Source organism: Pongo pygmaeus, chromosome 11 (assembly GCF_028885625.2).
Source record: "Pongo pygmaeus isolate AG05252 chromosome 11, NHGRI_mPonPyg2-v2.0_pri, whole genome shotgun sequence".
NCBI classification, from domain to species: Eukaryota; Metazoa; Chordata; class Mammalia; order Primates; family Hominidae; genus Pongo; species Pongo pygmaeus.
Window position 1 is genome coordinate 108762097 of NC_072384.2, and position 12132 is coordinate 108774228.

General features: G+C 41.6%; 1 protein-coding gene across 3 annotated transcripts in view; it reads left to right on the forward strand.

Moving 5' to 3' along the window:
- The first annotated feature begins 10645 nt into the window (after positions 1-10645).
- Positions 10646-12132, forward strand: part of PTH2R (parathyroid hormone 2 receptor) — a 90219-nt gene continuing 88732 nt past the window's right edge. The window contains exon 1 of one of the 3 annotated variants that reach the window (XM_054478418.1): positions 10646-11061. In XM_054478418.1, coding sequence (XP_054334393.1) covers positions 10987-11061 — 75 coding nt within the window. In that variant the 5' untranslated portion in view covers positions 10646-10986. The remainder of the gene's footprint in view (positions 11062-12132) is intronic. The other 2 variants (XM_054478420.1, XM_054478421.1) reach the window with 2 other exon arrangements.

Below are 12132 nucleotides of genomic sequence, written 5' to 3' on the forward strand. Positions count from 1 at the left end.
TCAAATTTTATTTTTCAAGGCTTCTTGTACTTATTTTAAGTGATAAAGAAACAACCAGATGGACATTTTCAGTGTTCTTTCCTAATCCATCTCCAAATTAAAGGGTTGTTACTTACCTAGGTGAAATTTCTCTTTCTTGTGTTATTTGGTACATTCTTGGGAGCATATGCCTTCATGTGCTGAAAGACTCAACATAAATTGCTCATAGATATGTCATACTGCCTGTAATGTTGAGTCATCCTTTGGTTTAACAAGGATTAAAAATATAATTCTATTGGGAAATTATCTCTGTAGGGGAAATGAGAAAATGAATGAGAAGGTGCTTAGTACATCTGTGAAGTTCTACGGAAATGCTAAAGTGCATTCTATAGGGGCACGGTAGAATAGTAGAAAAAGTGATAAATGTGGAAACAGAAGACCTAAGCTGAAGTCTTCCCTGGCTGCCGTGTGTCCTTCTGCACATCATTTAGCTTCTTTCTGAGTTGTAGTTTCCTCATCTAAATGGGTACTACCACTAAAATGGATATCTTAATTTATGTATCTCTAAGGCTTGTTTGGGGAATCAGGATATTTTGCTGGATGCAAATATTTTGCAGAATGCAGATTTATGAAAGAAATTGGTAATATGTTAAAAATATGAGCTATTGTTATAGCCAGCAAATTATAGCCATTTAATCCATGATATTGGCTAGTTCAGTCAGGTGTTTTCCATGGAGGCAGTAAGATTTTCATTATTAGAATTGTTTTTATTGAGGAAATATGCTATACATATGTAGGGATGATTTAAGTATTGAGAAGAAGTTAAATGATTTTTTCACATACTAAAATCCTATGGGATTTCTAGAGAAGACTTAACAGCTCTCCTAAATTCTTGACAGAAGAGTGTGTCAACTCTGAGAAAGCCATTTAATTTTAGAAAGACAAAAGGGAGTTACAAAAAGCAGAGGGGCTATTTGTCCAGTTAGCATTTGGACAGGATTAAATCCTGGTGCTAAGTGATCTAACAATTAATGAAATCACGTTGATCTCACATCAGATGCTAGCAGCTAGATTTCACACTGCAAGCATGGGAGTTCAATGACAGGATGGGGTTCAGTTATTATTGGTGCATAGCAAGCTACCCCCAAACTTAATGACTTAAAGTAAGTACAACCACTTACACAGCTCAGAAATCTGTAATTTGGACAGGGCTCTTCTCTGCTTAAGTTGGTATTAACTAAGGGAGCTCAGCTTGGGTTAGAGGATTCAGTTCCAACGTGGCTCACTCATAGGGCTGATGAGTTGCCACTAGTTGTTGCCTGGAACAGTGGTTAGGATTGAGACCTGAGATCTTCACTTGCCTGCACTGGGCTTCTCTATGGGTGTCTCAGACTTCCTCACAGCATGGTGGCTAAATTCCAAGACTGAAAGGAAGTCCTAGAGCCTAGAAGTAGAAGCTGCCAGTTTCTTAAGGCCGGAGTTTATTTCCACTATATTCTAGAGGTCAAGCAGTCACAGAGCCCATAATCATGGGAAGGAGACATAGACCCTCCCCTCTCAATGAAAAGTGTGTGTCCAAGAGTTTTGGGACATATTTTAAAACCTCTACAGTCAGAGAGTGTAAGGGGAGAACAGAGAGAAGAAGAACATTAAGTCTTAGGAGGACAAGCTTGAGTTGGGGCTGTTAGTTGGCTGCTGAGAAGAAAGTTCTCATCTAATTATTTGAGAAACAAAGGCAGAACATTGGTAATTTAACAAGTAGGGCAGTGTAGATTTAAGAGAGAGGAAATGGCATGGTGCCAAGCACATAATTGTCCAACTTCTTAATTTTCTTCAGGCTTTATCTTGACGGAGGTGGGCCTTGAATTTGTTAATAATTTTCTTTAATCCTCAGTAGGGAAACTTTAAGATTGGCGATTGCTTCCTTTTCATTATTTTCCCTTAAGCTACAAATTAATTATTGAGTATTTCCATAATAGGCTTTGCATATTAATAATTACAAATGGAATATAATAGTGTATATGAAAGTATTTTGCAAATACCAAGCTTACTGTCATTTGTATAATTGTACAGCTGATAAAAGTTTCCTTGACATTGTCATTATCTCATTTAATTGTTACATGGGCCTTATGAGGCAAGTTGTTATCAGTAATAACAACCTTTCCTAATTAAACAGAGAGAAAGACACTTGCACATGAGCCACTGCACATCAGTTTGGAGTCAAGACAAAAACCCTCGCCTTGGGGAGTACTTTTTCTCTTCAGATGTACCCCGAGAAGTACCCGTGTTTGAATGGCCAGACTTCCCTGTTGTTATCTGCCTACTTCCTGAGTTCCAGTGAGAAAGCCCTCAGGACTGAGCTTCAGAGGAGTAAGTTCTTCAGCTTTCCAAATTTAACAGTCAGGCACTCAGAGGAAAGATTGCCAACCATTTGATGGAGGTGTTTCACATCTGAGTTTGATGAATGGTATTCCACCCTGGATAAACTAGAGAGATGCTCTAATTAATCGATTGCAAACCTTACTTTGATTTCTAAGCCTCTTCTATCAGAGCAGCCTTACATGGAGCTAAAGTTGTGATTTCAGAGGCATTAGCAAACTTTTGTCCTCCACCTCCCTTCAAAATATCTTTCCCATTAAAAAGATGGATTCTTTAATAAGTGATGTTGCATTAACTGGTTAGGAACTTGGAGAAATTGTTACATTACCTAAAAAATTGATACTTTAAAACATTAAATGTAAAATTATGAAACGGTAGAAAAGAACTAGAAAAAAGATCTGATGAAAAGATTTTCTAATTTTTAGTATGCAATTCCTTTCTCGCATAAAGGCTAAGGAAGAAATTATAGGGAGGAGCCAAGATGGCCGAATAGGAACAGCTCCGGTCTACAGCTCCCAGCGCAAGCGACGCAGAAGACGGGTGATTTCTGCATTTCCATCTGAGGTACCGTGTTCATCTCACTAGGGAGTGCCAGACAGTGGGCGCAGGTCAGTGGGTGAGTGCACCGTGCGCCAGCCGAAGCAGGGGCGAGGCATTGCCTCACTCGGGAAGCGCAAGGGGTCAGGGAGTTCCCTTTCCAGGGGTGACAGACGGCACCTGGAAAATCGGGCCACTCCCACCCGAATACTGTGCTTTTCCGACGGGCTTAGGAAACGGTGCCCCAGGAGGGTATAGCCCGCACCTGGCTCAGAGGGTCCTACGCCCACGGAGTCTCGCTGATTGCTAGCACAGCAGTCTGAGATCAAACAGCAAGTCGGCAGCGAGGCTGGGGGAGGGGCGCCCGCCATTGCCCAGGCTCGCTTAGGTAAACAAAGCAGCCCGGAAGCTTGAACTGGGTGGAGCCCACCACAGCTCAAGGAGGCCTGCCTGCCTCTGTAGGCTCCACCTCTGGGGGCAGGGCACAGACAAACAAAAAGACAGCAGTAACCTCTGCAGACTTAAATGTCCCTGGCTGACAGCTGTGAGGAGAGCAGTGGTTCTCCCAGCACGCAGCTGGAGATCTGAGAACCGGCTGACTGCCTCCTCAAGTGGGTTCCTGACCCCTGACCCCCGAGCAGCCTAACTGGGAGGCACCCCCCAGCAGGGGCAGACTGACACCTCACACGGCCGGCCAGGTACTCCAACAGACCTGCAGCTGAGGGTTCTGTCTGTTAGAAGGAAAACTAACAGAAAGGACATCCACACCAAAAACCCATCTGTACATCACCATCATCAAAGACCAAAAGTAGATAAAACCACAAAGATGGGGAAAAAACAGAGCAGAAAAACTGGAAACTCTAAAAACCAGAGTACCTCTCCTCCTCCAAAGGAACGCAGTTCCTCACCAGCAACGGAACAAAGCTGGACGGAGAATGACTTTGACGAGCTGAGAGAAGAAGGCCTCAGACGATCAAATTACTCCGAGCTACGGGAGGATATTCAAACCAAAGGCAAAGAAGTTGAAAACTTTGAAAAAAATTTAGAAGAATGTATAACTAGAATAACCAATACAGAGAAGTGCTTAAAGGAGCTGATGGAGCTGAAAACCAAGGCTCGAGAACTACGTGAAGAATGCAGAAGCCTCAGGAGCCGATGCGATCAAATGGAAGAAAGGGTATCAGCCCTGGAAGATGAAATGAATGAAATGAAGCGAGAAGGGAAGTTTAGAGAAAAAAGAATAAAAAGAAACGAGCAAAGCCTTCAAGACATGTGGGACTATGTGAAAAGACCAAATCTACGTCTGATTGGTGTACCTGAAAGTGACGGGGAGAATGGAAACAAGCTGGAAAACACTCTGCAGGATATTATCCAGGAGAACTTCCCCAATCTAGCAAGGCAGGCCAACATTCAGATTCAGGAAATACAGAGAACGCCACAAAGATACTCCTCGAGAAGAGCAACTCCAAGACACATAATTGTCAGATTCACCAAAGTTGAAATGAAGGAAAAAATGTTAAGGGCAGCCAGAGAGAAAGGTCGGGTTACCATCAAAGGGAAGCCCATCAGACTCACAGCGGATCTCTCGGCAGAAACCCTACAAGCCAGAAGAGAGTGGGGGCCAATATTCAACATTCTTAAAGAAAAGAATTTTCAACCCAGAATTTCATATCCTGCCAAACTAAGCTTCATAAGTGAAGGAGAAATAAAATACTTTACAGACAAGCAAATGCTGAGAGATTTTGTCACCACCAGGCCTGCCCTAAAAGAGCTCCTGAAGGAAGCGCTAAACATGGAAAGGCACAACCGGTACCAGCCACTGCAAAATCATACCGAAATGTAAAGAACATCGAGACTAGGAAGAGACTGCATCAACTAACGAGAAAAATATCCAGCTAACATCATAATGACAGGATCAGATTCACACATAACAATATTAACTTTAAATGTAAATGGACTAAATGCTCCAATTAAAAGACACAGACTGGCAAATTGGATAAAGACTCAAGACCCATCAGTGTGCTGTATTCAGGAAACCCATCTCACGTGCAGAGACACACATAGGCTCAAAATAAAAGGATGGAGGAAGATCTACCAAGCAAATGGAAAACAAAAAAAGGCAGGAGTTGCAATCCTAGTCTCTGATAAAACAGACTTTAAACCAACAAAGATCAAAAGAGACAAAGAAGGCCATTACATAATGGTAAAGGGATTAATTCAACAAGAAGAGCTAACTATCCTAAATATATATGCACCCAATACAGGAGCACCCGGATTCATAAAGCAAGTCCTGAGTGACCTACAAAGAGACTTAGACTCCCACACATTCATAATGGGAGACTTTAACACCCCACTGTCAACATTAGACAGATCAACGAGACAGAAAGTCAACAAGGATACCCAGGAATTGAACTCAGCTCTGCACCAAGCGGACCTAATAGACATCTACAGAACTCTCCACCCCAAATCAACAGAATATACATTTTTTTCAGCACCACACCACACCTATTCCAAAATTGACCATATACTTGGAAGTAAAGCTCTCCTCAATAAATGTAAAAGAACAGAAATTGTAACAAACTGTCTCTCAGATCACAGTGCAATCAAGCTAGAACTCAGGATTAAGAATCTCACTCAAAACCGCTCAACTACGTGGAAACTGAACAACCTGCTCCTGAATGACTACTGGGTACATAACAAAATGAAGGCAGAAATAAAGATGTTCTTTGAAACCAACGAGAACCAAGACACAACATACCAGAATCTCTGGGATGCATTCAAAGCAGTGTGTAGAGGGAAATTTATAGCACTAAATGCCCACAAGAGAAAGCAGGAAAGATCCAAAATTGACACCCTAACATCACAATTAAAAGAACTAGAAAAGCAAGAGCAAACACATTCAAAAGCTAGCAGAAGGCAAGAAATAACTAAAATCAGAGCAGAACTGAAGGAAATAGAGACACAAAAAACCCTTCAAAAAATAAATGAATCCAGGAGCTGGTTTTTTGAAAGGATCAACAAAATTGATAGACCGCTAGCAAGATTAATAAAGAAAAAAAGAGAGAAGAATCAAATAGATGCAATAAAAAATGATAAAGGGGATATCACCACCGATCCCACAGAAATACAAACTACCATCAGAGAATATTACAAACACCTCTATGCAAATAAACTAGAAAATCTAGAAGAAATGGATAAATTCCTCAACACATACACCCTCCCAAGACTAAACCAGGAAGAAGTTGAATCTCTGAATAGACCAATAACAGGAGCTGAAATTGTGGCAATAATCAATAGCTTACCAACCAAAAAAAGTCCAGGACCAGATGGGTTCACAGCCGAATTCTACCAGAGGTACCAGGAGGAGCTGGTACCATTCCTTCTGAAACTATTCCAATCAATAGAAAAAGAGGGAATCCTCCCTGACTCATTTTATGAGGCCAGCATCATCCTGATACCAAAGCCTGGCAGAGACACAACAAAAAAAGAGAATTTTAGACCAATATCCTTGATGAACATTGATGCAAAAATCCTCAATAAGATACTGGCAAACAGAATCCAGCAGCATATCAAAAAGCTTATCCGCCATGATCAAGTGGGCTTCATCCCTGGGATGCAAGGCTGGTTCAATATACGCAAATCAATAAATGTAATCCAGCATATAAACAGAACCAAAGACAAAAACCACATGATTATCTCAATAGATGCAGAAAAGGCCTTTGACAAAATTCAACAACACTTCATGCTAAAAACTCTCAATAAATTAGGAATTGATGGGACGTATCTCAAAATAATAAGAGCTATTTATGACAAACCCACAGCCAATATCATACTGAATGGGCAAAAACTGGAAGCATTCCCTTTGAAAACTGGCACAAGACAGGGATGCCCTCTCTCGCCACTTCTATTCAACATAGTGTTGGAAGTTCTGGCCAGGGCAATTAGGCAGGAGAAGGAAATCAAGGGTATTCAATTAGGAAAAGAGGAAGTCAAATTGTCCTTGTTTGCAGATGACATGATAGTATATCTAGAAAACCCCATTGTCTCAGCCCAAAATCTCCTTAAGCTGATAAGCAACTTCAGCAAAGTCTCAGGATACAAAATCAATGTGCAAAAATCACAAGCATTCTTATACATCAATAACAGACAAACAGAGAGCCAAATCATGAGTGAACTCCCATTCACAATTGCTTCAAAGAGAATAAAATACCTAGGAATCCAACTTACAAGGGATGTGAAAGACCTCTTCAAGGAGAACTACAAACCACTGCTCAAGGAAATAAAAGAGGATACAAACAAATGGAAGAACATTCCATGCTCATGGGTAGGAAGAATCAATATCATGAAAATGGCCATCCTTCCCAAGGTAATTTACAGATTCAATGCCATCCCCATCAAGCTACCAATGACTTTCTTCACAGAATTGGAAAAAACTACTTTGAAGTTCATATGGAACCAAAAAAGAGCCCGCATCGCCAAGTCAATCCTAAGCCAAAAGAACAAAGCTGGAGGCATCACACTACCTGACTTCAAACTATACTACAAGGCTACAGTAACCAAAACAGCATGGTACTGGTACCAAAACAGAGATATAGATCAATGGAACAGAACAGAGCCGTCAGAAATAATGCCACATATCTACAAGTATCTGATCTTTGACAAACCTGACAAAAACAAGAAATGGGGAAAGGATTCCCTATTTAATAAATGGTGCTGGGAAAACTGGCTAGCCATATGTAGAAAGCTGAAACTGGATCCCTTCCTTACACCTTATACAAAAATCAATTCGAGATGGATTAAAGACTTAAATGTTAGACCTAAAACCATAAAAACCCTAGAAGAAAACCTAGGCATTACCATTCAGGACATAGGCATGGGCAAGGACTTCATGTCTAAAACACCAAAAGCAATGGCAACAAAAGCCAAAATTGACAAATGGGATCTAATTAAACTAAAGAGCTTCTGCACAGCAAAGGAAACTACCACCAGAGTGAACAGGCAACCTACAAAATGGGAGAACATTTTCGCAACCTACTCATCTGACAAAGGGCTAATATCCAGAATCTACAAAAAACTCAAACAAATTTACAAGAAAAAAACAAACAACCCCATCAAAAAGTGGGCGAAGGACATGAACAGACACTTCTCAAAAGAAGACATTTATGCAGCCAAAAAACACATGAAAAAATGCTCACCATCACTGGCCATCAGAGAAATGCAAATCAAAACCACAATGAGATACCATCTCACACCAGTTAGAATGGCAATCATTAAAAAGTCAGGAAACAACAGGTGCTGGAGAGGATGTGGAGAAATAGGAACACTTTTACACTGTTGGTGGGACTGTAAACTAGTTCAACCCTTGTGGAAGTCAGTGTGGCGATTCCTCAGGGATCTAGAACTAGAAATTCCATTTGACCCAGCCATCCCATTACTGGGTATATACCCAAAGGACTATAAATCATGCTGCTATAAAGACACATGCACACGTATGTTTATTGCCGCATTATTCACAATAGCAAAGACTTGGAACCAACCCAAATGTCCAACAATGATAGACTGGATTAAGAAAATGTGGCACATATACACCATGGAATACTATGCAGCCATAAAAAATGATGAGTTCACGTCCTTTGTAGGGACATGGATGAAACTGGAAATCATCATTCTCAGTAAACTATCGCAAGAACAAAAAACCAAACACCGCATATTCTCACTCATAGGTGGGAATTGAACAATGAGAACACATGGACACAGGAAGGGGAACATCACACTTCGGGGGCTGTTGTGGGGTGGGGGGAGGGGGGAGGGATAGCATTGGGAGATATACCTAATGCTAGATGACAAGTTGGTGGGTGCAGCGCACCAGCATGGCACATGTATACATATGTAACTTACCTGCACATTGCGCACATGTACCATAAAACCTAAAGTATAATAATGATAATAATAATAATAATAAAAGAAAAAATAATAATAATAAAAAATATATATATATTAAAAAAAAAAAAAAAAAAGAGGTACCTGGCATATAATAATCACTTAACAAAATGTAGTAGAGATTTGGACATATTTCATAGATTTACAGATAATCATCATGAGGGTGAAACCATGTCCTATTTTGTTCTCCACTGTCTATTCAACACATAATAGATGCTCAATAAATATGTGTTGATTGGCAAAAAAAAAAAAAAAAAAAAAAAAATGAGAAAAGTCTTTTTTTTAATGGATTACTGCTTTGCAAGACTGCATACCTGAATAATATGGGATAATATGTGTAATTTCATATAATCAACACATCTGAATAATGAGAATAATATATTATCTACTTCACTTGGTTGTAACAAGGAGTGATTAAATAAATTAATAAATATAAAGAAATAAGAGCAAAAAAAAAAAGAAATTATAAAAGAAAAGACTGCTAGATTTAGATACATAAATTAAAAAAACCCTCTGCACTGATCAAGATATTATAAATTGGGCCAAAAACAAAGTTGAAAAACATTTTGGTATTTATGTCAGAAAAATATTTTACATTGTAAATATAGACAGTGCTTTTCTATGTAAACAGGGAATACTCAAACTTACCACAGCCCTTTGCCCATTCACAGACTATGATCACAATAATAATAATAATATTCATCATCACCAAACAATGCTAATGATACTAGCTAATACTTACTGAGCATTTCCTTGGACTTTATGTTTGTTTACTCACTTAACTTTTCCAACAAAATTTTGAGGGACAGCAGTGGGCTGAATGTTTATGTTCCCCCAAAATACATATGTTGAAGTTCTAGTCCTTAAGGTGATGGCTTACTAGGCAGGGACTTTGAGAGGTGATTTGGTCATGAGGGCTCTGAGATTAGTGCCCTTATAAAAGAGACCTCAGAAAGGTCCCCCATCCCTTCTGCCATGTGAGGTTGCAATGAGAAGACAGCAGTGGTCAATGAGGAAGCAGGCTTTTATCAGACACTGAATCTGCCAGCACTTTGATCTTGGACTTCCCAGCCTCCAGACTGTGAGAAATAAATCTCTGATGTTTATAAGCCACCCAGTTTATGGTATTTTGTTATAGCATCCAGAGCTGATTAAAGGAGGTTCTCTCATTTGTCCCATCTTACAATTGAGGAGATTAAGACAAAGAGAGGTCAGTATGTAATTTGCTCAGGGTTATGCAGCTAGCACATGGCAGAGCCAGAATTCAAAGGCTTTCTTCCTTCAAGAGGCAAGAACAAGAGATTTTAAAAGGATGTAATACAATTGGCCAATGAATGTCTAAAATAGTCAAACTTAAAAATAAACTAAAAAAAAAGAATATTAGTTGTCTTTTTTTAATGCCAGGATTCAAAGCACAATACCACACAAATAACTTTTGACCCACAAGAAATACATACATTATTTCTACTTAACACACACCGAGTATTATCATAATGGTTAGGAGAAAATGAATCAGAGCATTTTAGAGAGCTTTAGGACTGTCCAGCGAACAGCCCAGACGCAAGGCCCACCTGACCTCGGGGGCCTTTAGCCATCTCGTCGCTGTCCTCGGGGCCGATGGTCAGCGCACGCAGGACAGGAGGAAACTTCTGGATCACTCCCCGAAGACCCAGGGCGCCCCTAGAGACAGGGCCCTGGAACCCGGGACGGAGTGGAGGGAAGCAGAAACATTGCGAAGCGGGGGTGGCGGCAGCAGCGACGTGGGATCCTTTGCCCTCCGCCCCCTGGGCTGCGGGACCCAGTGACTTCGAGGAGGAGCGCGAGCGCAGCCGCGCGGGGCGCACCCGGATCCGCCTGGCGCGGGAGCCGCCCCCTTCCCGCCGCAGGCGGCGAGGGGCTGCGAGTCAAGTGCAGGACTCCGGAAGACAAGACCAACCTCGCGCCGCGGCGCAGCAGGACGCGGGCTCTGAGAAGCGCGTGGCTCCGGCGACAAGACCCCAAGCACCCTCGGCCGGTGGCCCGGGCCCGACCACCCCAGCTGCGCGTCGTTACTGGCCACAAGTTTGCCCTGGGCCAGCCAAGTTGGCGACTTGGAAGCTTCTCCCGGGCTCTGGAGGAGGGTCCCTGCTTCTTCCTACAGCCGTTCCGTGCATGGCCGGGCTGGGGGCGTCGCTCCACGTCTGGGGTTGGCTGATGCTCGGCAGCTGCCTCCTGGCCAGAGCCCAGGTAAGAGCCAGTGCTCCGCGACACCTGTTTTCGCGGAGCCTCCGGCGGGGACTCAGGTTTAGCGACACGGAGGCCAGGTGCGCGCGAGAGCTCATTCATGTTCACACGTCCACACACGCCCCGGCACGCACCGAGGCGTACCCGGCAGGTGCTGGCAGGCAATTAGTGGAGCTTCAAAGATCTGCTTTAGTGGAGTGATGTCCTGGGGCCGGCACTGTTTAGATCAGCATCCTGGCATCCGCAAAGTAAGGGGATATTTCCGAACAGCGGAGTCGTGGATCAAGAGTGTGAGGCTGGGAAGGTGAAGGAACTTTTCTTACTCTTAAATTCCGTGGTCCCCATTTAATTAATCGAAATGACTTTTGTCTGCTGGTAATTTACCATCGCTTTTGAGAATTTAAACTTACAGGATCGATTGTGACCACTCTCTGAAAGAATGATTGGCTGTCTGTGATACAGAATCACATACATTCAAGTTAGGAGACAGAATAAAAATACCAAAATACAGTTCATTTGTTAATGTTAAGAAGCGGTGGCTGTCACTTTTGTACTGCTAATATCATTTAGAGATTTTCTGGGCGATCTTTCACAATGAAGCCTCTTTAATGTGCAAGGCACAGTTCATACGCACTTTTTTTTTTTTTGAGTCAAATCAAATGTAGGGTTTACAGTCAGCTTTTCAGATGAGCTAGAGAGATGCGTGTAGTGGTGGATGTTATGCAGTTCAAGAGCCCTGTGAATTTAAACCGAATCAAGGTATTTCTCTCCGGTTCGGTAGGGGGTGCACCTAGACCGTCAAATGAAGGCCCAATTAAAAAATTATTTCACCGTGAGAATTTAAAGCAGTGATTTATGTATTGATACTGTCTAAACTTAATACTATGTTCTCGGCTTTCAGATGACTAGTTTAAATTTCAATTATTCTAAAAGTGCAGTTTTAAAAACCTATCTGTTAAAGTCATAACCAGAGACATTAAAACTTAAAGGGGATTTCTAGGCTAGGTGCCACGCTAAAAGTGGGCTTTACTTAACATGACCAAGATGTTTCATGTAGATTTATTTTGTTAATAA